General features: G+C 47.2%; 2 protein-coding genes across 5 annotated transcripts in view; both read left to right on the forward strand.

Moving 5' to 3' along the window:
* APOO (apolipoprotein O) overlaps positions 1-23,130 on the forward strand; it is an 87,379-nt gene that overhangs the window by 21,735 nt on the left and 42,514 nt on the right. The window lies entirely within an intron of this gene.
* On the forward strand, positions 17,232-21,562 carry LOC148113467 (lamina-associated polypeptide 2-like). The gene has a single exon (XM_087871342.1). The coding sequence runs from the start codon at positions 18,815-18,817 to the stop codon at positions 20,048-20,050; it is 1,236 nt and encodes a 411-aa protein (XP_087727468.1). The 5' UTR covers positions 17,232-18,814; the 3' UTR covers positions 20,051-21,562.

Consider the following 23,130-nt stretch of genomic DNA (forward strand, 5'->3'; position numbering starts at 1 on the left):
CTGCCCACAGTGTGGGAACATTAAATTCCTCCCAATTACTTTCGGGGGTTGTGTCTTGCATTAACATCAGTCGCCAAGTCTCGTCTACTGGGTGCGACACTGTCAGGTATTGTCCATTCTCGTTGAAGGAAATGACAGCTCTCATTTTAAAAAGTAGATCCCTTCCTAATAGTGGGACCGGGCATTCGGGCATATACAAAAATTGGTGCTCCACTAGGCCGTTCCCGACTTTGCATTTAACAGGTTTCAGGAGGCTGTGTGTGGCAGCTGTGCCTGACACTCCTTGAACTCTGACTTTCTTAGTTGACAAGGGGGCCACTGGTTTATTCAGGACTGATCGACTGGCTCCAGTATCGATTATCATGCGGACTTAATGTCCTCCCACTCATAAATCCATCATGGGCTGCGGGGGTGGGTTTGTGGGGCCCTGGCCTCTTCAGTCATCCCATTCCATCTCGGCTAGGCTGATCACCTCCTCATTCTGGTATGACTGGCTGGGTTGTCACCTGTCAGCACCTCTTCTTCCTCTAAACGCTCCTCTTGGGGTTCCTCTAAAACATCTTCCTCTAAACATAGGCTGTCCACGCCCGTAGGATACTCCTCTTGATTCCATCCTTCTACGCGGGCACTCTCTTTGCCAATGTCCTTCTTCTTTACAGATGGCACATTGGTTGGGCCCTCCCAGGGCCAAAGCTAACATTTCAGTCTTCTTTCTTTCTTTAATATCTCGCTTTTTCTCCTCCTCTCTATCTCTATTCAGGTAGACCTTTCTGGCCACTTCTAGGAGTTCACTGGTATTCTTCCCTAGAGCTCCTTCCAATTTCTGCAATTTTCTCCTGATGTCCATGGCACTCTGACTGATAAATCGTTCATTTAACAGGTATCTATTTGCTGGATCTTCTATGTTTATCCCAGTATGGATCTTATAGGATTCTACTAGTCTAGTCAAGAAGGCCTCAGGACTCTCATCCTTTTCTTGGTGTATGGTGGCGGTTTTGGCATAATTAACGGGACCTTTTGCTGCTTCCCTTAAACTGTTTATGCATAGGAGGCGGTAGGCAGCTAATAGAGTTTGGTCTTGGTTAACATTGGGATCCCAATTTGGATCTACTTCTGCAGCTGCTGTGGCCTTTTGCGCGGCATTGGCCCCGTCTGGATACATACGGGTTAAGACCTTAGCAATTTTGAATTTTTCTCTGTCTTCCAGGGAGAGTAAGGTATTTAATAATTGCTGAATGTCTTCCCATGTGGGTCTATGTGTGTGCATTATAGTACTAAATAGATCTACTATTTCGGTAGGCTTTTTGCTAAATGGGCCGTATTGCTGTTTCCAATTAAGTAGATCTGTAGTTGTAAATGGCTGATATTGAAACAAGGGACGAATGATGGGCAGTCCCTGGGCATCAGTTCCATGACTCAAAATTTCCTTCAAAGGGGCCAGAGTCTCTGTCTTCTTTAAACATGTCTGGCTTCGAGTTCGGGAACTAATGGGTTTAGATTCTTCTTTTGTCTCTTCTTCCCCATCACTCTTAACTTCCCTTTTAACTTGCTGTTGGCGTTTCCAGGGCTGGATGGGTCTTGGCACCATATCCGCTGGCAAGGGTGGATAGGGGTTTCGTCTTGGGAGCATGGGTTGTGGTGCATATGGGGAGGACGGCTAACATCTTCCTTATCCTCCTGACTAAAAACTTTGTTTTTAAATATCTTTCTGTTGGTTTTATTTTTCTCTTTCATCAAACACACTTTCACACATTCCATCTGATATTTCTTAAGCCAAGGGGGATCTGCCTTCTGAGTGATCTGCCATTGATCTATGTATGGGAATTTATTTTACTTATTTATTTATTTATTAAATTTATATACCGCCCTATTCCTGAGGGACCCAGGGCGGTGAACAGCGAACGATAAAAATACAAATTAAAATATACGAAACACTCTGGTCCTAGATAATTCAAGACATCCCAGTTTAAAACAAAATCAAAAGCAATATAAAGGGAAAGTTACGCCAGGCCGGCCTGCTGAAACAGGAATGTTTTGAGGGCACAGCGGAAAGTGCGCAGATCCGGAATCTTCTGTATCTCTGGGGGGAGCTCGTTCCAGATGGTGGGTGCCCTCACAGAAAAGGCTCTCCCCCTGGGGGCCGCCAGTCAACACTGTTTGGCTGACGGCACCCTGAGAAGTCCCTCTCTATGGGAGCGTACTGGGCGGTGAGAGGCTATTGGTGGCAGAAGGCGGTCTCGTAAGTACCCCGGTCCTAAGCCATGGAGCACTCTAAAGGTGGTAACTAAGACCTTGAAGTGCACCTGGAAGACCACAGGGAGCCAGTGCAGCTTGCACAGGAGGGGAGCCACATGGGAGCGCCCGCACAGCCGCATTCTGGACCAGCTGGAGCCTCCGGGTGTTCCTCAAGGGGAGCCCCATGTAGAGAGCATTACAGTAGTCCAGGCGTGAAGTGACGAGGGCATGACTGACCGTATTTAACAAGTCCCAATCCAGAAAGGGACGCAACTTGCGAATCAGGCGAACCTGATAAAAAGACCTCCCGGCCACAGCCGTCAAGTGTTCTTCTAAAGACAGCCGTGAGTCCAAGAGGACGCCTAAGTTGCGAACCCTCTCCGTGGGGGGCAATGACTCATCCCCAATAGTCAGTGATGGCACCAACTGACTATATCGGGACGTCGGAAACCACAGCCACTCGGTCTTGGATGGGTTGAGCCTGAGTCTGTTCCTCCCCATCCAGATCCGTACAGCCTCCAGGCACCAGGACATCACTTTAAGGGCATCATTGGGGTGGTCCAGGGTGGAGATGTATAGCTGAGTATCATCAGCATACTGATGACACTTCACCCCGAAACCACGGATGATCTCACCCAGTGGCTTCACATAAATGTTGAACAGAAGGGGTGAGAGAACCGACCCCTGTGGCACCCCACATACAAGGGGCCTCGGGGTCGACCTCTGGCCCCCTGTCAACACGGACTGCGACTGATCAGAGAGAAAGGAGGAGAACCACCGCAACACGGTGCCCCCCACCCCTAACTCTTCCAACTGGTGCAGCATGATACCATGGTCGATGGTATCAAAAGCTGCTGAGAGGTCTAATAGGACCAGTACAGAGGAGCAACCCCTGTCCTGGGCCCTCCAGAGATCATCTACCAATGCGACCAATGCCGTTTCCGTGCTGTATCCAGGCCTGAAGCCCGACTGGAACAGATCTAGATAAGCCGATTCATCCAAGTACTGAGGAAGCTGTCGCGCTACCACACTCTCAACAACCTTCGCAACGAAGCGAAGGTTGGAGACTGGACAGTAATTAGCCAACACTGTTGGGTCCAGGGAAGGCTTCTTGAGGAGAGGCTTCACCACCGCCTCTTTCAAAGCGGCGGGGAAGGCACCCTCTCTCAAGGAAGCATTTATAATCCCCTGGAGCCAGCCTCGTGTAACCTCCCGAGAGGCCAGCACCAGCCAGGAGGGACATTGGTCCAATAAACATGTGGCTGTGCTCAGTCAATTGGCGCCAATGGCCATCCCTGGTAATGATCCGATGTACCTTGGATATCACTATTGGATCCAACGATCCTTCTTCTGGCCAACTTACGCCAAAGTCAGGCCATATATTTATACAAAGCATCTTCAAGGTATCCGGATCACACGGGGAATTACCATAGTCTTCACTAAAGACACTCTTAAAATTGGCTAACATGCATTGTACCGGTGTCCTGGGGACACTATTACTACCACCCATCCTAACAACACTACCCCTGGCTCATGACACTGGACGTTCCGACAGTCGTCAATGAGAACCGCATGGGTTTTACCACCCACAAAATACTTAAACTCCTTACTAGAGACTTTAGGATGACGCCTTGTCTCCTAGGGAGGTGATCAGGCCCCCTTCTCTACCACTAAATTGGTTGGTATCCCTTTTACATATACTTGCCTGCAGGCATCTTCTTCCTGGACTTTTGTCGAGGTTTCTGGGTCTGGCTGACCTTGTGGATCCTTGACTGATCTGCTTCTCCAGCGGGTTTTACGGCACCTCACCGAAAGGTTCCGTAGACTTCAGTGGAGTCCTATGGCCGGCCGATAGACTTTCCTTGGGAAGGCGTTGGTCCCCGCTGGGGCAGGCCGTCTGGCAGAACAAAGGTCTCTGTTCCTTAGTCCCACCAAAGTCGCCACAAATGTTGTGAAATGAAGGGACCAAACAACATTCCTGGGTCAGCCAGAGACAGTTTTATTGCGCAAAGTTCAGAGCCAGATTTATACCTGAAACTTTGAACAAGGAAAGAGCCCTGATACAACTGTTTTTATACATTTCTAAGACAAAGGATTCGGTGAGATCATGCATTTTCCATATATGGTTAACATACATCCGATTTTCCCTATCTGGTTAACATACATTTGATAATATGTTCATCTAATTACTAAACCATTACTTGCTAGTTTTATAAGATTTTCTTAGCTACACAACTTTTTCTTAAGTGCTTGTAGTTGCTAATGGGAGATTTACTGCTGTCCTTGGGTAATAAGAGGTAATAAGTGACTCTTTGTTTCTTGTGTCTGTTTTTGTGTATCTTACAGTCAGGCCATTCAGACATCTGGGCTGTCCTTCCATGGCGGCTAGGCCTCATCAGAAGATTTATTACCACTAATGGGGTTTAGCTGTTTTTAATGTAATCTCCAACAAGCACGTTTCTCTCTTATAATAATGTGAATAGAGAGGGTTTCCTAGAGTTCATGTAGCTAAGCAGTTTTTCTCTTATAATAATGTGAATAGAGAGGGTTTCCTAGATTTCATGTAGCTGACTCTGTATGATTCCTTCTTTTATCCATATTAGTCTGGCTCTGTACAATTGTCTCAATAATTGCACAATATTACATTTGGCTGGATATTTTTGTAATCCCACCTTCATTCCCCTTCGACATGCACACTTCTTAATTTCAACCAAACCTCCTTTGCAGTTTTTAATTTAGCTACATTCAGGAATGTAAGATGATGTAGGCCAGTGCCTTATCATGCTGCCTTTGATTTGCTGATGCTAATGGTGCCTGGGGTGGATTATTAACAATATCCCAGAGCTCCTTAGCCTTCAGGAAGCATTCCATTTTTGCAGCCCAAATAATATAATTCTTCTCCCCCAATTGAGGCAGAGAGCTCTACTTGAAATCAACAGCCATCCTGCAAGCCTTCTCAGTCTTCTTTTCTTTTCCTTATAACACAGGCTGTCCTTCAGCTTAATTATAGTTCAATCTTGCTGTGTGCTTGGTGTGCTCTGGGCCCATAACCTGTTAGAGTTTGCACCAATCCAACCAGCACACAAGTAAATCATTCAGCAGGATTCATGAATAAAAGAAACTTCTTTATATACAGTAATATAAAGCATGATGCATGTATACAATACCCATGCAGCAGAAGCCAGAACCAGAATCCAGAAGTACAGAATCAATATAATCACAGAAGCAAAAATGCAAGGACAAACCAACTCTTTTATACCTAACAGTCAAGCTAAGCCACGCCCAGGCCCCAAACTGAGTCACCAAACAGTCCCCATTGGCTGATCTGTTGTTCTGACCTAGGCTCCCTTAAAAAGCAGGAAGCAGGAATTGGTTCCAGCAAAACCTCTTTTATTTACACAACTGTGAATTACTTTCATTCACAATCAGCAAGATTTGTCCAAACAGGTTTTCAAAGGAATATTTCTCAACACACCTTATCTCATTTGGCAAACTGCCACGTAACTTGTTTCCAAACGCAGAGTAAGGCAAAACTTGGCACAGTCTCTTAGAGTCACAAACATAACTTTCCACTCTTGAAACTACCTAATGGACAAATTGGTTCCTGCAAAAGCTGCCTCCCCATTCACTCCTCTTTTGTTTCCTATGGGAGGGGCCAATCATCTCCAAGGTGTGACTTTACTCCCAAGTCGATCCTGCTTTCTGAGTTATTCTTGTCTTCTGGCAGCTCTGCACATGCGCACACTGGGAACAGGCTCCAGCTGTTCCTCTGCCTCGCTGCTGTCTATTTCCCTCTCTGCCTCCGACGCAGAGCTCTCGTCTGAGCTTTCCCCAGTCCCCAGGACTGGCCCATGTTTCCTCCCCAACCTCCTCACTGTGACTCTGCTGCCAGCCCTGCTGGCCGCCAACAGGCCACAACACCTGTTGCCATGTCTATTCCAAATCATGAACTCTTATACACTGACAGTGTTTACTATGACACAAACATTCTTCCCACATACTAATTATAAATGATTAATGTTGTCGTAACTTTTAAAAAAGATTGAATCATTCTTCAAATCTGGCAGAATAGATGTTCTTTTACTATAGTGTCTTCTAGACTATGTGGTCACATGTAATCCCAGAATTGTTTTTATTAATACTTTTTTTCTAATTCCAATTTAAATAACTAGAGTTCTAATTAAGTAGTGCCCAACTCTTCTATTTGAAAACAAAAAGTTGTCTCTATAATTTTGCTGTTTATCTGTATTACTCATTCTGTCTACTTAGCCCAAGACACAGAGAATAGAAATTCAAAAAGAAAGGAACATTTCTAATACAGGTAGTCCTCGAGTTACGAATGGAATGGAGCCTGCCCATTCCATTCTTAACCCAAGGATTCATGAGAGTGAATCTCATACCATGAACAAAATCACTTCCTGCTTTTGCCCACACGTTCGATAATCAAATGCATGGCTCGTTAAGTGCGCATGAGGTATGTCGGGGTGGGGAAGGCAATTGGGGGGGGCTAGTGATGGAACAGGTCTCCCCCAACACACAGATACCTCATTCTCCCTCCCCTGGGATCCCCACAATTGCTTCCCCCCCCCATCCTGCCGCACCGGGTGACTTACTTTATGAAGATCTGTCTCCTCTCCAGCCTATTTCTTTGCCTGGTTCTTCCTTTCTCATCAGCAAAGGGCTTGACAAGGCCTCTGGTGATGAAAAAGGAGGTCAGAGGGCCGCCCGCAGCCTTCCAGGCCTCCTTTCTCACTGGAGATCCATTTGATGAGGCCTCCAGCGACAAAAAAGGGGGCACACAGCCTTCTGGGCCTCCTTTTTCATCGCCGGAAGCCTTGCCAAGCGGATCTCCAGCAAGAAAGGAGGCCCAGAAGGCTGCATGCGTGGCCCTCTGGGCATCCTTTTTCATCACCAGAGGCCTCGTCAAGCCCTGGGCATCCTTTTTCATCACCAGAGGCCTCGTCAAGCCCTTTCCTTTCTCTTTTTTTTAAAAAAACAAACAAAAAGTTTATTATTTTTTAAATTCAAACAAATAACATTTTCACTTGTCTATGTAAACATTTATTAACCCAACCTTCAAACCCCCCTTCCCTCCCCGCTCCCCCGACTTCCCAGAAGAAAAACAGGGTATAAATTTTACCAAACATACACTAAAATATGCTAAGTTAAAACTCTCTAGACCCCTTAACTCCCCTTCTACAGATTATTTATCAACCTCCCTTTAAACTCAGAATAACATATAATCCTTTAGCCCTAAGAGTTTTTAAAAACCATTAACAAACACTAATAGATCATTCAAAATCTAAAAATCTCGTAATACATCTGTAAGATATTCTTAGTTCATTTACTTAATCATGTTACTCTTCCTCCTACTTTTGTTTTCAAAATTCAAATATTTTTAAAAATCTTAATACAACAATAATTAAACCTTAATTAATCATTAATTGAACTCTTAATTCATTTACTTAATCATTATAATTAATCATTAATACATCAATAGTTAGACCAGAGAAAGTTAATCTTCCATTCTTCCTTTCGTTCTGTATTTTTTCCAGTCTTTCTTCCTCCCTCCCTTTTATTTTGAGGAGGTTTTGAATTTTAACTGGGGGTTGATGTATCTTTAAAACTTGTCCCTTTCTTGGAACCATTTCCTCTGATTTGGAGCCCCCATATCGACTCTTGCTTATATAATCAGTCAGTTCATAGAACGAAGAACTCGATCAGTTTGCAAAGAAAAGTCCAGTTGTTGCATTTCAATTAATTGTGTGAAAGCCTCTGCCAAATCTTCTTTATCCTCCGAAACCTCGTAGGGCTGGTCAGTTTCTTCTTCTTTCTGCTCCAAATTATATTTTTGAAAAGTTCTGTCAGTTAATTCCAAAAGGGCAGGAAGAAATGAAGATTCTTGAGAGCCAGCCAGTTCCAGCTTCTCTGTTTTGGTCAAAATGTCTCCTACATTGTCATTGTGCTTTCCTTCAAAAACATCCTCAGTTGCTTTTATATCCTCCACCGGTTCTATAAATTTTTGTTCTATGATTGCTGTTAGGTTATTAATAATTACAATTTGGTTATTCATGGCTTCCTTTATAAATTCTGTAAGGTCTCTAAAAAAATCCTCCTGGCTCTGTGATTCAGTTCTCTGTGTCATTTCTGACGCCATTAGAGAGCCTCCACCACTTTCAGAAACTCCTTGCTTGGAAGCCATATTATTTTAAAAGAATTTTTCTTTTCACAGCCATAAAATCTCTTGAACAACTTTCTCAGATTTATTTGTAATTTATCAAGCAAGATAGTCTTTTCTATACCCAGCTCTCAAATCCCAGCAGTTTAAATCCAGTCTCTGAGCACAAATCTGTTAACAAGCACTTTCATTTCCAACTTTCACTTTCACACCCACAACAAAGACGCCATTTCCACCTCCAGCTCAGCAAAATCAAGTAGAAACAATGTATCCCAGAGTTAAGCATATACTTGCAAAAGCTTGTTCTCCTGCTTCCGTTCTGTCTGCTTTTTGAAATCAGTTAATCTTCTTCTTGACAGCAGAGTCGGTCGCCGGCGTCTGGCTCCGTTTAAACGGAGTCGCCACGGATCCGGAGCTTCAGTGGGCTGAGCGGGGAGCACTCACCCTCCAAGCCCCTGCAATTGCTCCAGGGGCTTCCGGGGAGCTCTATCCTCGCCCACCGGCTCTCCTCTCCTTCTTCTCCCGAAGGAGAGGTTTTTAAGCCGTCTGACAGCTGATTAGCGCTGTCAGAACGGCTCCAATGGAATCACGGGGCTGGTGGTCAAAAAGACCGTCCACGACGCCGGTGGTGCCAACCGGAAGCCAGGCATCCTTTCTCATCAACAAAAGCTTTTTGCAAAGGGCTGCCAAAGCCTACATGAGCGCAATCTCCCTGCAGGCAAGGAAATGGCAAATGGAGGGAAGTCCTGAAAGATTGAAGCCTTCCCTCCATTTCCAAACGTCTAGGCCTCAATTCACAGAGAATATAGGTCTGAAGTGTGAGATCACATGAGATCAGTAGCACAAGATCTTGCGCTACTGATCTCGCAGTACATTAGGTCTCTGTTCTCTGTGAATGGACCAAAATCCTCAAGCAATGAAGCAGGCAAAGAAAGCGCGACAGAGACGAGATCTTCGCAAGGTAAGTGAGTCTCCACAGGTGAAATGCCTGTGAAGACCCAGCCGGGGGGAGGGGGGAATAGGCGGGACAGCCTTTGTAGTCATTTGTAAGAGCAAACAACTGCCATTGTGCTGCAATAGTCATAATTTCGGGACTTGTTCATAAATGCTAGTAAAATGTGTAATTTTGAATGCTCACCAGGGAACTCTCGTAACCATGGGATTACGTGTAATAAATTAATACCATGTTTGCCCAAAAATCAGACTCGTTCTTATTTTCTTTTCGGCTTGAAAATAAGCACTTGGACTTATTTTTGGGGAGGCCTTATTATTTTTAAGTGCAGGAGGCGGCGATTGTGGAGGCTGACAGGAGTGGGAGCGTAGCTACCACAGGCCCCGCTCCCTCCATCCCACTGTCTGCTTGCCCACAGCTGCAACGGGCCAAGCTCTTGGCATGCCTCAGCCTCCAGTTGCCCTTGCTACTGGCCTAGCTGCTTCCCGGACACTTCTCGGCTGCAGTGGGGATTGTGTTGGCTGCCAAGTGGCTGCCCATGTTGCTACTGGCCTCACGGGAGCTCTGCTCTCCTGGCATGGCATGTGGAGGCTGGGGTGTGCCAAGAGCTTGGCAACGATTGAGGCCACGGGCAAGCAGACAGTCAGTCAGGGCGGGGCCAGTGGTAGCTGCCAAAACACTTTTCATCCAGAGGGAAATGAAGCTTTGTCTGCTTGCAAAGGGGACACTTTGAAATGGAACTAATTGCTCCATTTCAAACTGTCCCCTTTGCAAGCAGACAAAGCTTTGAGTCTCCATCATTTCTCCATCTGGGTGAAAAGGGTTTGGTCGCCTATGGGGTGCTTGGGAACAGAGTGATTAGCTTCCCTTTGCAAACAGACAAAGCTTCATCTCCCTCTGGCCGAAAACTGTGCAGCACAGCCAGGCAGAGGCAGAAGCGATCCCAGTGTGCCACCCACTCCATCCCGCTGTCGTGGCTTGCCTGTGGCCGCATCAAACAAACACCCACATGGGGCATCAGGATTGCCTGCCTCCCCATTCCTCTGCCTCACCCTGCTGCTCGTGCTGCCACACAAGCCTCCCATGAGTCAGACAACCGCACATGATGTCTGGATCGTCTGTCTTCTCCCCCCCCAACTCTGCCTCCACACTTGAACTTATCGGTATTTGCACTGTGCTAAGGGCTGGCGGGCTGCTGCTGCTGCTGGACACCGTCGACCCCCATGTGTTCGTCGCCTCTCGTGCTGGCTACGCTCATCCCTCAGGTTTATTTTCAGGGTAGGGTTTATATTAGGCCCACCCCAAAAAATCAGGCTAGGGCTTGTTTTTGGGGTGGGTCTTATTTTCAGAGAAACATGGTAATAATTGAAGTGTCTCAGCGGATGGCATTGCCTGATTTTCTTTGGCCACAGGAACTAAACAAGATCATTCTTCATTAATATTTGGTTGGGAAATGACCAGGAAATTCAATGACTAGTTAATTTATGTGGTCACAAAACATTCTACATAAGTAAGGCATTAGGAAATCACTTTCTTGTTGTTGACAAGTGGACTACAGGAATTTGTCATTAGTAATTGAAAGAGATTTTACTTTAAGTGAAGACAAATCTCTGAATATGCCTGTTGTGCTATTCAGTATACTTGGGGCGGGGGGGGGGAGGCTACTGTTGAGTTTTTTTATTAATGCATTGGTTTTTTTAAAAAATTGTTATTGTGATATTGGGTGAAAAAAGTGATGTAATTTATGACAATTTTTTTTTGGCCAACCCTAATGAAAAGCATATAATAGCATTACAAAATTTAAGCCAGAGAATCATTTGTATAACAAAGTCCAATCTAAGAAAATATCCTGTGTTTTCCCAAAAATAAGACCCTGTCTTATATTTTTTGAACTCCCGAAGTAAGGGCTTCGAAGTAGCCTACTTCGAAGGAAGTATTTTCAGAGGGAGGGTCTTATTATTTTGGAGGTGCAGAAAGCGTTGAGCGTGGTCACCTCATAGCTGCTGCTGTGTGGCGCTGCTACTGCGCTCGTCAGCCGCTCGTCCTGCCCCTGAGCAGGACTCGCAAGAAGGGGTTTTTTAACCGTAGAACTTGTTTCCCTGCACATAATGACGAGACACATGACAGAGCTGGAAGCCCAGCAAGACGGCTCCACGCACTTGGTACCGTAATAGGTTGACTCAGCCTTCCATCCTTTCTAAGGTAGGTAAATTGAGAACCCAGTTGTGGGGGCAATAAGCTGACTTTGTATAAATATACAAAAGGATGAAGGCTATTGCTGAGCACATTGTAAGCCGCCCTGAGTCTTCGGAGAAGGGCGGCATATAAATCAAATAAAAAAAAAAATAGCAGCTTGGCTGCTTCCCTTCCCTGCCATCTCTTTATCAAGAAGGGTGGTAGGTGGGGCAGGGGCAGGGATGAAATGCTCCCGGTTTGGACTGGATCGCCCGATCCGGTAGTGATGGCAGCGGGTGGTTTGGAGAACTGGTAGCAAAAATCCCTGCCCCCCCCCCCATGCCCAGCTGAGCCGCATGATCAGAGACTTTTTTTTTTACTTTTAAAAGCATTTTTTCTACAACCTCTTCGGCCGAAAAAATGCTTTTAAAAGTAAAAAAAAAAGCCTCTGATGATCACGCGGCTCAGCTGGGATCATCAGAGGCTTTTCAAAGCATTTTTTTCTTCAACCTCTTGGCCGAAGAAGTGGTAAAAAAGTAAAAAAAATGCTTTGAAAAGTCTCTGGCAACTCCCAGCTGAGTTGCCTGATCGGCAGAGAGGTTTTTTGTTTTTTTTTTAATTTGATTTATATGCCGCCCTTTTCCGGAGACTCAGGGCGGCTTACAGTGCGTTAAACAATAGCCTTCATACTTTTGTATATTTATACAAACTCAGTTTATTGCCCCCACAAACTGGGTCCTCAATTTACCTACCTTAGAAAGGATGGAAGGCTGAGTCAACCTTGAGCCTGGCGAGATTCGATCTTACTTTAATTGCAGACAGCTGGTGTTAAATTACAGTGCTTCTGTCTGTTGAGCTAAACCAGGCTTTTTTTAAAATGCCTCTCTGACGATTCCAGCTGAGTTCCCTGATAGGCAGAGGCTTTTCAAAGCATTAGAAAAAAAATGCTTTGAAAAGTTTTTTTTTTAAAAGTTGGCCACGCCCACCCAGTCACATTAACCCCCCCCCCCAAGCCAGAACCGGTAGTAACAAATTTTACATTTCACCCCTGGGTGGTGGAGAAGCGAGATGTGTGGAGCTAGACGGGGCTCCTCTTGCTGTCTCTTCCCCCCCCCCATCGCCAGGTATGGCAGGGGGTGGCAGGTTGGAGGGGTGGGGCCTGAGACTTCCAGCTCCATTTCGTGTCTCGCTGTTATGTGTAGGGAAACACGTACGGTAAAAAAACCTCGAGAGTTCGAGGGGTTTGATTGAACTCGTGAGGGTTTTTGTACTGTAGAACTTGTTTCCCTGCGCACAATGGCAAGACACGTGATGGAGCTGGAAGGCAGGTAAGACGCACGTCTCCCATCTCCCTGGCCCCACCCCTCCCCACCTGCCATTCCCCAAATTGCATCCAATTTGGGCAGGGACAGGAAGCCTTGCCATGCCTGGTAAGGGGGGGTGGAGAAGAGACAGTAAGAGGAGTGCCATCTCGCTCCACGCGTCTCACTTCTCCCATGCCCCACCTGCCTCAATAAAGAGCCGGGCGCTGTGGAAAAGGGAGCCGGGTGGGCGCGGGCTTTGGGCGTATGCGGCTGCCGGGGTCACATGGCGGAGAGGCGGGAGTGGGAGCGGGGTGAGAGTTTGCAGGCAAGGGGGATGGATGGATGGATGGGAGGCAGGTGAGTGCCAAGAACGCCGGGGAGATTCCTACCTTTGATTACCCCAGTTCCTGGGCATCACTGCGGTGCGAAGAGATGAGTCTTTGTGAAACTCAAAACAAATGAGAAGGAGAATGGGGAGAGCGGAAGGAAGGAAGAGAGAGAGAGAGAGAGAGAAAGAAAAAGAAAGAAGAAAGAAAGAAAGAAAGAAAGAAAGAAAGAAAGAAAGAAAGAAAGAAAGAAAGGAGAGAGAGGGAGGGAAAGAGAGACCCATTTCCCACACACAGGGAAACCACAATTGCAAACTCTAAACCCACACACACGGAAACCACAATGCTTATGTATGGTACAACAATTTATTCAAATTCAACGATCTTTTCAAATTCAACAATTTTTTCAAATTCATCAATTTTTTCAAATTCAACAATTTATTCAAACTCAACAATTTATTCCAATATGGTAGTCATGTCATCATCTTCTGTAACATCATCAAAACTGTCCACATACTGAATTCCAGTTTGAGTTTCTTGTGAGTCCATTTTATTAAAAACCATTGGTCCCAATCGCTCATACTTAGTAGTAGCGGTCTCCTTAAAAGAGTATCTCCTGTCCATGTAGCCTGCTCGTATTGCATGGACAACACAGGTGTCACTGATTTTGTCCCACGCATTCTTAACCCAATTCACAAGTTCTGGCAGCCCAGGATTCACAAAATTCCCTTGCTGGTTTCTTACCATTCTGTGTTCGATGTATTCATTTATTTGGATGTGGAGATGGTCCTTGAACGGCTTGTTAATAGCAATGTCCAATGTCTGGAGATTGTCATGCTTGTCATTCCTGCAGGTATCATAATTTGATCAATCCTGCGTTGGGCAAAATTTTTTTTCATGTCCTTGGCATGGTGACTGCTGGCTGAATCCCACACTACCATGCCTCTTTGGCCTCCTTGCACAACAAGTGGGAGCATTAGCTCCACCCACTTTTTGATAGCTGCTTGGGTGCACCAGGCCTTTTCAGTTTCAAGGACGTAAATCCCTGAAACCCTTTCAATTTTGTCCTTCTTTCCCTTGCTGATTATTAGCGGTGTGACTTTGGTTCCATCCAGCCAAATAGCCAATATGCACATCACACATGTGCTTTCATATCCCGTTGAGGGTATATAAATCGATATGGCACCCCTTTGCTCAATTGTTGTTTGAGCTCCTTGGCCCATAAACACTGCAGTTTCGTCCATCAACGAACAATTTGAATGCAAGTGCCTGTTTGACAAGTTCACCATCTTCCAGCTTGAACAGTGAGGTAGATCTCCTCAGAGACAGTTCATGTTGCTGAAGGAAGCTATCCAGCCAGTGTTGAGAGGCTTTGAATTGTTCTTGAGTAATTTCCATTACCCAGGTGCCATTGCAAGGGCAAATGCTTGAATATCAGCCCTGTGTACAACCAAAACCTTTGCTCTTCTGTCAGCGATCCATTCAGAGATGCTGTCTTCAGGTTTAGGAAATAATGGTTGCCGACCTGATCCACACTTGCACTTCTTACCATTTCCCTCCTGCACCTGTTGACTGAGGTTATCATGCTCTACTCTCCATTTTCGGACCATACGGACATCCAACATCTTCTCTTTGCAGAAAGCTGCCAGATTCTTTCCCTGAGAATCCTCCATGATTCCTTTCTTGAATTCCACGGAGTAGCTCTTTCTTTTTGAACTCATCTTGTCTGGGGGTCAAAATAAAAGTCATTTTAGATCATTAAATCCATTAATCCAAAACCCTGGGGGTGTGGTGGTTGGGATTTGGCATTGTGGTTTCCCTGTGTCCCTATCATTTCTGTACCTACCTACCCCACACGCCCTTACCGTACCTAACGGTAACATTGATGGCCACTGGAAAAAGAGTGGCAGGCCCAGCAATGTCCCTTGCTCCCCTACTGGTAACGCTGATGTCCACCGCAAAAAGAGTGGCAGACCCAGCAATGTGCCTTGCACCCCACTCCTTACCTACCACCGCCTCCAGCAAAAATGAGAGAATGGGGAGAGAGAAAGGAAAGAAAAGAAAGAGAAAGAGAGGGAGAGGAAAAAGAGAAACAGAAATGAGAGGAATGGAGGGAGGAAAAGAGAGACCCATTTCCCACACACAGGGAAACCACAATTGCAATTTTATTTTTTAAAGTAAACTAACCTCCTTTTATCCTAGAAGAACATCTACCATCCATTACAAATTGTATGGTTTCTACCTATGGCAGATCACTGTTGCTTTAGCTAAATCCTTAATACCCAAATAACAAGTAGTCTTGCAGAGTAAATGCATTCCCTTGAAAGCTCACTGTGGCTACTTTAAAACCATCCTGTGTATTTTGCACAGGGACCTGCACATATGTTATTTATTATTTATTATTTATTTATTAATTTTATTTCTATACCGCCCTTCTCTCAAAGGACTCAGGGCGGTGTACAGCCTGATTAAAAGCACAGAGACAGACAATTTAAAAATAATTACAATTATTAAATAATTGGCTCAATTATAAAACCCCCAAATTTAAAATCCCATATTTAAAACCAATTAAAATCTTTACATTGATAGCCCGGCCTGGTGGAACAACAAGGTTTTGAGGGCACAGTGAAATACACGGAGATCAGAGATCTTACGAATTTCTGGGGGCAGTTCATTCCAAAGGGCAGGGGCTCCCACAGAGAAGGCCCTCCCCCTGGGTGTCGCCAGCCGACATAATTTGGCCGACGGCACCCTGAGGAGACCCTCTCTGTGGGAGCGGACTGGCCAGTGAGAGGCTACTGGTGGCAGAAGATGGTCTTGAAGGTATCCAGGTCCAATGCCATGGAGCGCTTTAAAGGTGGTAACCAACACCTTGAATCGCACCCGGAAGACCACTGGGAGCCAGTGCAGCTCGCACAGGAGGGGTGTCACGTGGGCACAACGAGTTGCGCCCATAACCACCTGCGCGGCTGCATTCTGGACCAGTTGGAGCCTCCAGGTGCTTTTCAAGGGGAGCCCCATGTAGAGAGCATTACAGTAGTCCAGTCGGGAGGTGACAAGGGTGTGAGTGACTGCACAAGGCGTCACGATCCAGAAAGGGCTGCAACTGGCGAATCAGGTGAACCTGATAAAAAGCCCCCCTGGCCACGGCCGTCATATCCTCTTCTAAAGACAGCCGTGCGTCTAGGAGGACACCCAGATTGTGAGCCCTCTCTGTGGGGGGCAAAGACTCACCCCCAATAGTCAGCTATGGCACCAGCTGACTATATCACGATGCCGGGAACCACAGCCATTCAGTCTTGCAGGGGTTGAGTCTGAGCCTATTTCTCCCCATCCAGACCCGCACGGCCTCCAGGAAGCGAGACATCACATCAAGGGCATCATTGGGGTGGTCTGGGGTGGAGATGTACAGCTGAGTATCATCAGCGTACAGGTGGACTCTCACCTCAAAACCACAGATGATCTCACCCAGCGGCTTCACATAAATGTTGAACAGAAGGGGTGAGTGGACCAACTCCTGTGGCACTCCCCATGCGAGGCGCCTCGAAGTCGACCTCTGCCCCCCTGTCAACATGAACTGTGAGCAGTCGGAGAGGAAGGAGGAGAACCACTGCAAAACGGTGCCCCCTATTCCTAACCCCCTCAACCGCTGCAGCATGATACCATGGTCGATGGTATCAAAAGCCGCTGAGAGATCTAACAGGACCAGGACAGAGGAACAACCCCTGTCCTGAGCCCTCCAGAGATCATCCACCAACGCGACCAATGCCGTTTCTGTGCTGTACCCCTGCCTGAAGCCCGACTGGTACAGGTCCAGATAGATATTTTCATCCAGGTGCCCGGGCAGTTGTCGTGCCACCACACTCTCAACAACCTTCGCCACAAAACGAAGGTTGGAGACCGGACAGTAGTTGGCTAATTCAGCTGGGTCCAGGGAAGGCTTCTTGAGGAGGGGCCTCACCACCGCCTCTTTCAAGGCAGCGGGAAAGGCACCCTCACTCAGAGAAGCACTTATAATCCCCTGGAGCCAGCCTCGTGTAACCTCCCGGGAGGCCAGTACCAACCAGGAGGGACATGGGTCCAATAAATATGTGGCGGCACTAATCCTACCCAGAACCCTGTCCACATCCTCGGGAGCCACAGGATCAAACTCCTCCCAGATAATATTCTCAAGCGCATTGGGATTGCCTCTGCCACCACCTGGCTGCACTGCAACACTTTTCACCCAGAGGGAGACAAAGCAATTTGCTCCATTCCCAAGCACCCCATAGGCGACCAAACACATCTCCTGTGCGCTGCTTGGAGAGTCCAAGCAATGGGTTCAAGTTTAGCCTAGTTGGCCAGAGACTGAGTTGAATTTGCCTAGCCACGCCTCTTTCTCCCATGAGTCTTCAGTGTTTCAACTCAGTCGGCCTAAAGAGACTTGCTTTAAATTTCTCTGTCTTAGAAATATTATTTAAAATACTGCCAGCCACAGAAAGAAGCCTCTTTCTCCCTTTTCTCTTTAAAATTACCACCAACAGCCTGAGGTGTTTTCTAGCTGCACCGGGAGCTCCGTGGAGCTAATTAGTTCCGGAGCTAATCTCTTGCCTCAGGGGCCTCTCTTAATTGCCGCCATTAACAGCACAGCGGAGGCAATCCTTTTATTGACTCCTAGCAGCTTTTAAAGGCAAATTTGACTTCTATCAGCTCAGAAACGGAGCAAAAGCCTCAAACTTTTCAGAAACCTTCAAGGGATCTTAATTAGCAGTCCTGGTTTATCGGAAACACCAAGGAGCCACATGAGTTTTGGCGATCGGGCCTAGCATTGCTGGCTGATTTACTGCTATTGCCTTATGGTTTGGGGATTGTTGTGTCTCTCCCACACCATTGATTACTGCTGCCTTTCTCTCATAGTGTTATTGCAGCTGGTCATTGATCAGTCTCACGCTTAATACCTAACAGCCTTTCTCTCATAGCGTTATTAGAGCTGGTCATTGATCAGTCTCATGCTTAATACCTAACAGCAGTGGAAAATTGGCACCATATTTACAACTACTGGAGTGAGGAATAATATCATTATTATAACCATTGTCCTAGTAAGATCCTCTGATTGAATTGCCTTTTTTGCTTGTCATTCCAAGATGGCGGATCGCAGCTCCTCTCACTCCAAAAGTACTGCATCCCATTCCTCTGCTTCTAAGAGAGCTAAGTCTTCAGATCACAGTAAGGCAATTGGGGCTCAGCCTGGGCCTTCCACCAGATCCAAGGCCCCTTCTTCCACAGCTGTTGATAAGGATGCAGAAAGAAGGCAAAAAGCCTTAGAGAAACAATTTGCAAAGGCAAAAAAGCAGGCAGAAGCCTCCTCAGGCCTAGGCCTTGTCATTGTTCACCCAGAGCCTAGTATCCCTCCAATTCAGGATACACCTCCTTCTGCTTCAAACGAAGATAGATTGAATTGGACTCCAGATATTACCACAGATCCTCCAACTGAATTAATTGAGAGTACTGTGGAGGTTATTCCCATATCAGAACAGGACTCATCTGATCAGGGAGTCATTCCAGTACTTAGGATTAGGCTCCCTCAGCTACTTTCACCCCTACAGCGGCGGGGCTCCACCCTGAGGTAAACCAGGCCCCTGTTCTTTCCCAGGAACTCTGCCAGATGTTAGCTCAGACCATTGCCCAGGGCATTGACTCTGCCCTGCTTAGAAGGGGCTTTCCTGCTCCCGACTCAGCTGGTACCACTCCCCATGTACACCAGGCCCACCAGAATAGGGTTTATTCCCGGGCCCCTCATTCGCCTCATGATTCTCAGGGCAGTAAATGGTCTTATGCTGGGGAGGAGGAAGAATTCGCAGATCATGATCTTTCTGAAGATGAAGGCAGATCTCCAGACAAACCAGCCTTCACTGGCCTTTTCAACCCTAGCATGTTCAAGACCTTGTTATACAAGGCCAAAACCACGGCCAATCTAGGGGTTGTGGCTGGGGCATCTGATCGCTCGGCTGAGGAGGACCCCCATGCTCGATTATTTACAGAACCGGTCACTACCCAGGACGCTGTTCCTTCTCCCAGATTATTCATAGACATTATTAAGAAGCAATGGCTTCAACCTGGGTCCTTGTCTAATCCCAGCGGATTAGACAAAAAGATGTACACTGTAGAACAGGAAGTAGAGGACTTGCTTAAGTTGCCTACAGTAGATACTCCCTTTGCCAATCCAGCATCTTCCAATATTCTCCCCTCAGACTCTGCAGAAGGGCTGAAGACCGAAGATAGGAAAGCTGAGATGTCAGTTTGTAAGACACATCAAGCAGCTGCCTGGGTGATCAGATCAGCCACGGCAGCTTCCTTCTTTAATAGAACCTCCCTCCTGTGGCTGCGCCAAATGCAGGCAAGAGCTCCCCAGGGAGATGTCAGGTTACACCAGGACATCAACAAGTTAATTGCTGCAGCAGAATACTCTGCTGATGCAACCCTTAATGCGGCTAAGTTTGCTTCCAGGGCCCTGGCCTCTAATGTGACTTCCAGACGATTATTATGGCTTCGCCATTGGCAAGCCGATATGAAATCCAAATGGAAATTGGCGTCTGCTCCTTTTCAGGGCAATAATCTTTTTGGTGATGTTTTAGATCCCATTTTGGTAGAGACCAAGGATAAAAGGAAGGTACTTCCCCTGTCTCACAGGAGGACAGACAGGAGATACTCTCCATATTATCGCAGGCAGTCCTTTCGTGGGGTGGAGGGCAGTTACTCCGCCCCAACCTATCAGAGGACTTACCCTCCAACTTCAGACCGATCCCAGGATAGGGCTCAGTTCAGGGACAGGTCTAGACAACCCCAGTCTAGGAGACCCTTTCGAGGGGCCGGCGGTAGACCTTACCGCAGGTCCAAATGACTCCCAGTCACACGTTTCCATTGGAGGCCGCCTCTTGAGGTTCTCAGCCCAATGGGAGCTCATCACAACCGACGCCTGGGCTCTGCAAACCATCCGGCTCGGTCTCACATTGGAGTTTTCATCCCTTCCTCCAAGGAGATTCATCTCTTGCACTCTTCCCAGGGATGCCATCAGGAGGTCTCTGATGGAAGCCGAGATCCTTCATCTACTCTCCATCCAGGCAATAGAACCGGTGCCTGTCTCGCAGAAGGGTCTCGGTTTCTACTCAATCCTCTTTCTGGTCCCCAAGAAATTGGGGGGTTGCAGGGGAATACTAGATCTAAAAAGACTCAACAAACACATCAAATACAAGAGATTCAAGATGCAATCCTTAACCTCTATTCTAAATTGCATCAGACAGGGGGATCTGCTTACATCCATAGATCTAAAGGAAGCCTACCTGCACATACCAATTCGGATTTCACACAGGAAATATCTCAGATTCTGTTACGCAGGGCAACACTTCCAATACAGGGCCCTTCCATTCGGCCTGTCCTCTGCCCCCAGGACGTTCACAAAGCTCCTGGACATGGTGGCAGCCCATCTGCGGGCTTGCCCAATCAGGCTTCAATGTTACCTAGACGACATTTTGATTCAATCTTCATCCATCAGGCAGGCAAGACAGGATTTGTCAGAGACTATTCAGGCTCTGCAACTTCACGGGTTTTCGATAAATCTAGAAAAGAGCCAGTTAATTACATCCCATTCTATCCATCATTTAGGTGCCTGGATAGACACAGTCAGTTGCCAGGTTTTTCTATCCCTAGAACGTCTAGTCAGCATACGGGCCTTGATACATCGGGTCAGGTCAGCCAGGTCTGTCTCCCTCGCAGTATTATCCCAGTTACTAGGGAAAATGATTTCATGTCTGGCCATCGTTTATTGGGCGAGGTTACATTCCCGAACCTTACAATGGTTCCTCCTACCGAGCCAACGAGCAGGCATCAGTCACTCCACAACAAGAGTCAGAATGCCTCCAAAAGTTCTCCACTCCCTGAACTGGTGGATGTCACCTTCCCTAGAGAAAGGCTGTCTCTTCAAGGAACCGCCACTTCTAACACTAATTTCAGATGCCAGTCTATTTGGCTGGGGGGCTCACCTGGGTTCCCAGATGGCACAGGGCAGATGGTCTCCACAGGATCTGTTACATGACATAAATTGGTTGGAACTCAGAGCTGCCCACCTAGCTCTCCGTCATTTCCACCTCTCGCTAACCAACCATCACGTGTTGCTGTTAACTGACAATGTGACCGCCAAGGCACACGTGAACAGGCAGGGAGGCACCCGGTCCAAGGACCTGATGTCCGAAGCAGAGAGCCTCGGCCTCTGGGCGGAATCACACCTGCTCTCCCTCCAAGCAGAACATATTTCAGGCACACACAACGAACAGGCGGACTGGTTGAGTCGAACAACCGTCGACCACTCCGAATGGCATCTCCATCCAGACCTGTTTCACCAACTGACGACCAGGTTCGGCCAACCATGCGTGGATCTGTTTGCAACACCAAAGAACACTCACCTACTACGGTTCTTTTCCAGATTTCCGACGCCGGGGGCAGAAGCGACAGATGCCCTTCGGGCGCCCTGGCCTCGAGGCCTATATGCATTTCCTCCGACACCTCTACTACCAAGAGTCATCCGGAAGCTTCTGGACAAGCAGGCAGAAATTCTGTTGGTGGCTCCACACTGGCCCAGAAGGGTTCGGACCTGGTGTCACTGTCAGTGTCCCGCCCGTGGAGGATTCCGCCAGACAGGATTGTCCTAAGCCAGGGAGCAGTTCAACATCCCGAGCCCCAGTGGCTCCAACTGGCCGTCTGGCGATTGAGCGGGAAATCCTGAGGGACTCCAGATTCTCAAGCGAGGTCGTTTCCGTCATCCAGGCGTCTCGTCGTCCGTCTACCACCAGAATTTACAATGCCACTTGGTCAACCTTCTCTAGCTGGTGCCGAAAATCGCACATTCCTCCCAGGGCAGCTTCTCTTCCAGACGTCTTGAATTTCCTACACTCAGGATTCAAACAGGGACTTACTGCCAACACACTCCGTAGACAGGTGGCCGCCTTAGCGACTATTCTACAGGGAGAGGGTCCTATCTCTCTCTCTCAACACCCCAAGGTGAGGAGTTTTCTTCGGGGAGTTGCTAACTTACGGCCTCCTCCAGTCCATAGGTATCCTTCCTGGGACTTGCCTCTTGTTCTGCAAGCACTTACGTCTGCTCCGTTCGAGCCCTTAGGATCCGCCAGCCTCAGAATACTTACCTTCAAGGTCGCCTTCTTGATAGCAATCACATCTGCGAGAAGGATCTCCGAACTGGCGGCACTGTCGGTACGTGGAGATCTATGCATCTTTTACTCCGACAGGGTGGTCCTCAGGTTGGACCCGACTTTCATACCAAAAGTCAACTCTTGGTTTCACAGGGCACAGGAGGTGGTTTTACCTAACTTTTGCCCTGACCCAGCACATCCTAGAGAACGACGTTGGCACACGCTCGACGTTCGTAGGGCACTCCGCAAATATATTGACAGGACCGCATCATTCAGGCAGTCTGAATCACTATTTGTATCATTCCAGCCTACTGCCATGGGGAAGAAAGTTACCCCATCTACAATTGCGAGATGGATCAAAGCTTGCATCGCAATGGCTTATGAACACCATTCTCTGGCGCGCTGCTTGGAAGAATCCAAGAGCGTGGGTAATATCCCTCAGGTAGCCTGAAAACACTGAGTGTATGTCACTTTAAATTAACTGTTGACTCCTCCCCTAGGGACTGGCTGAGGCTCAGTTCCTTTCACTCAGTGCAGCCTGAACGAGTGTTTTTTCTGACTTCTCCTCAATCTCCTCATTATTTTATTAAATTCCCTCTTTCCTACTGGATCCTTTCTGCTTCGTTCTACTGACTTCGGGCGGCGACGACCTGGAGGCTCTCGCCCGACGACGCCCCGCTAATTCTCCTTGCCATAGAGCTCTGCCTGTCACCGTTATCTCTACGTACCTGAGAATTTAAACAGCCGACCTTTTTTTCGCCGCAGAGCTCTGCCTCCC

The sequence above is a fragment of the Pantherophis guttatus genome, chromosome 5, assembly GCF_059756535.1.
Source record: "Pantherophis guttatus breed Tessera chromosome 5, ASM5975653v1, whole genome shotgun sequence".
NCBI lineage: Eukaryota > Metazoa > Chordata > Lepidosauria > Squamata > Colubridae > Pantherophis > Pantherophis guttatus.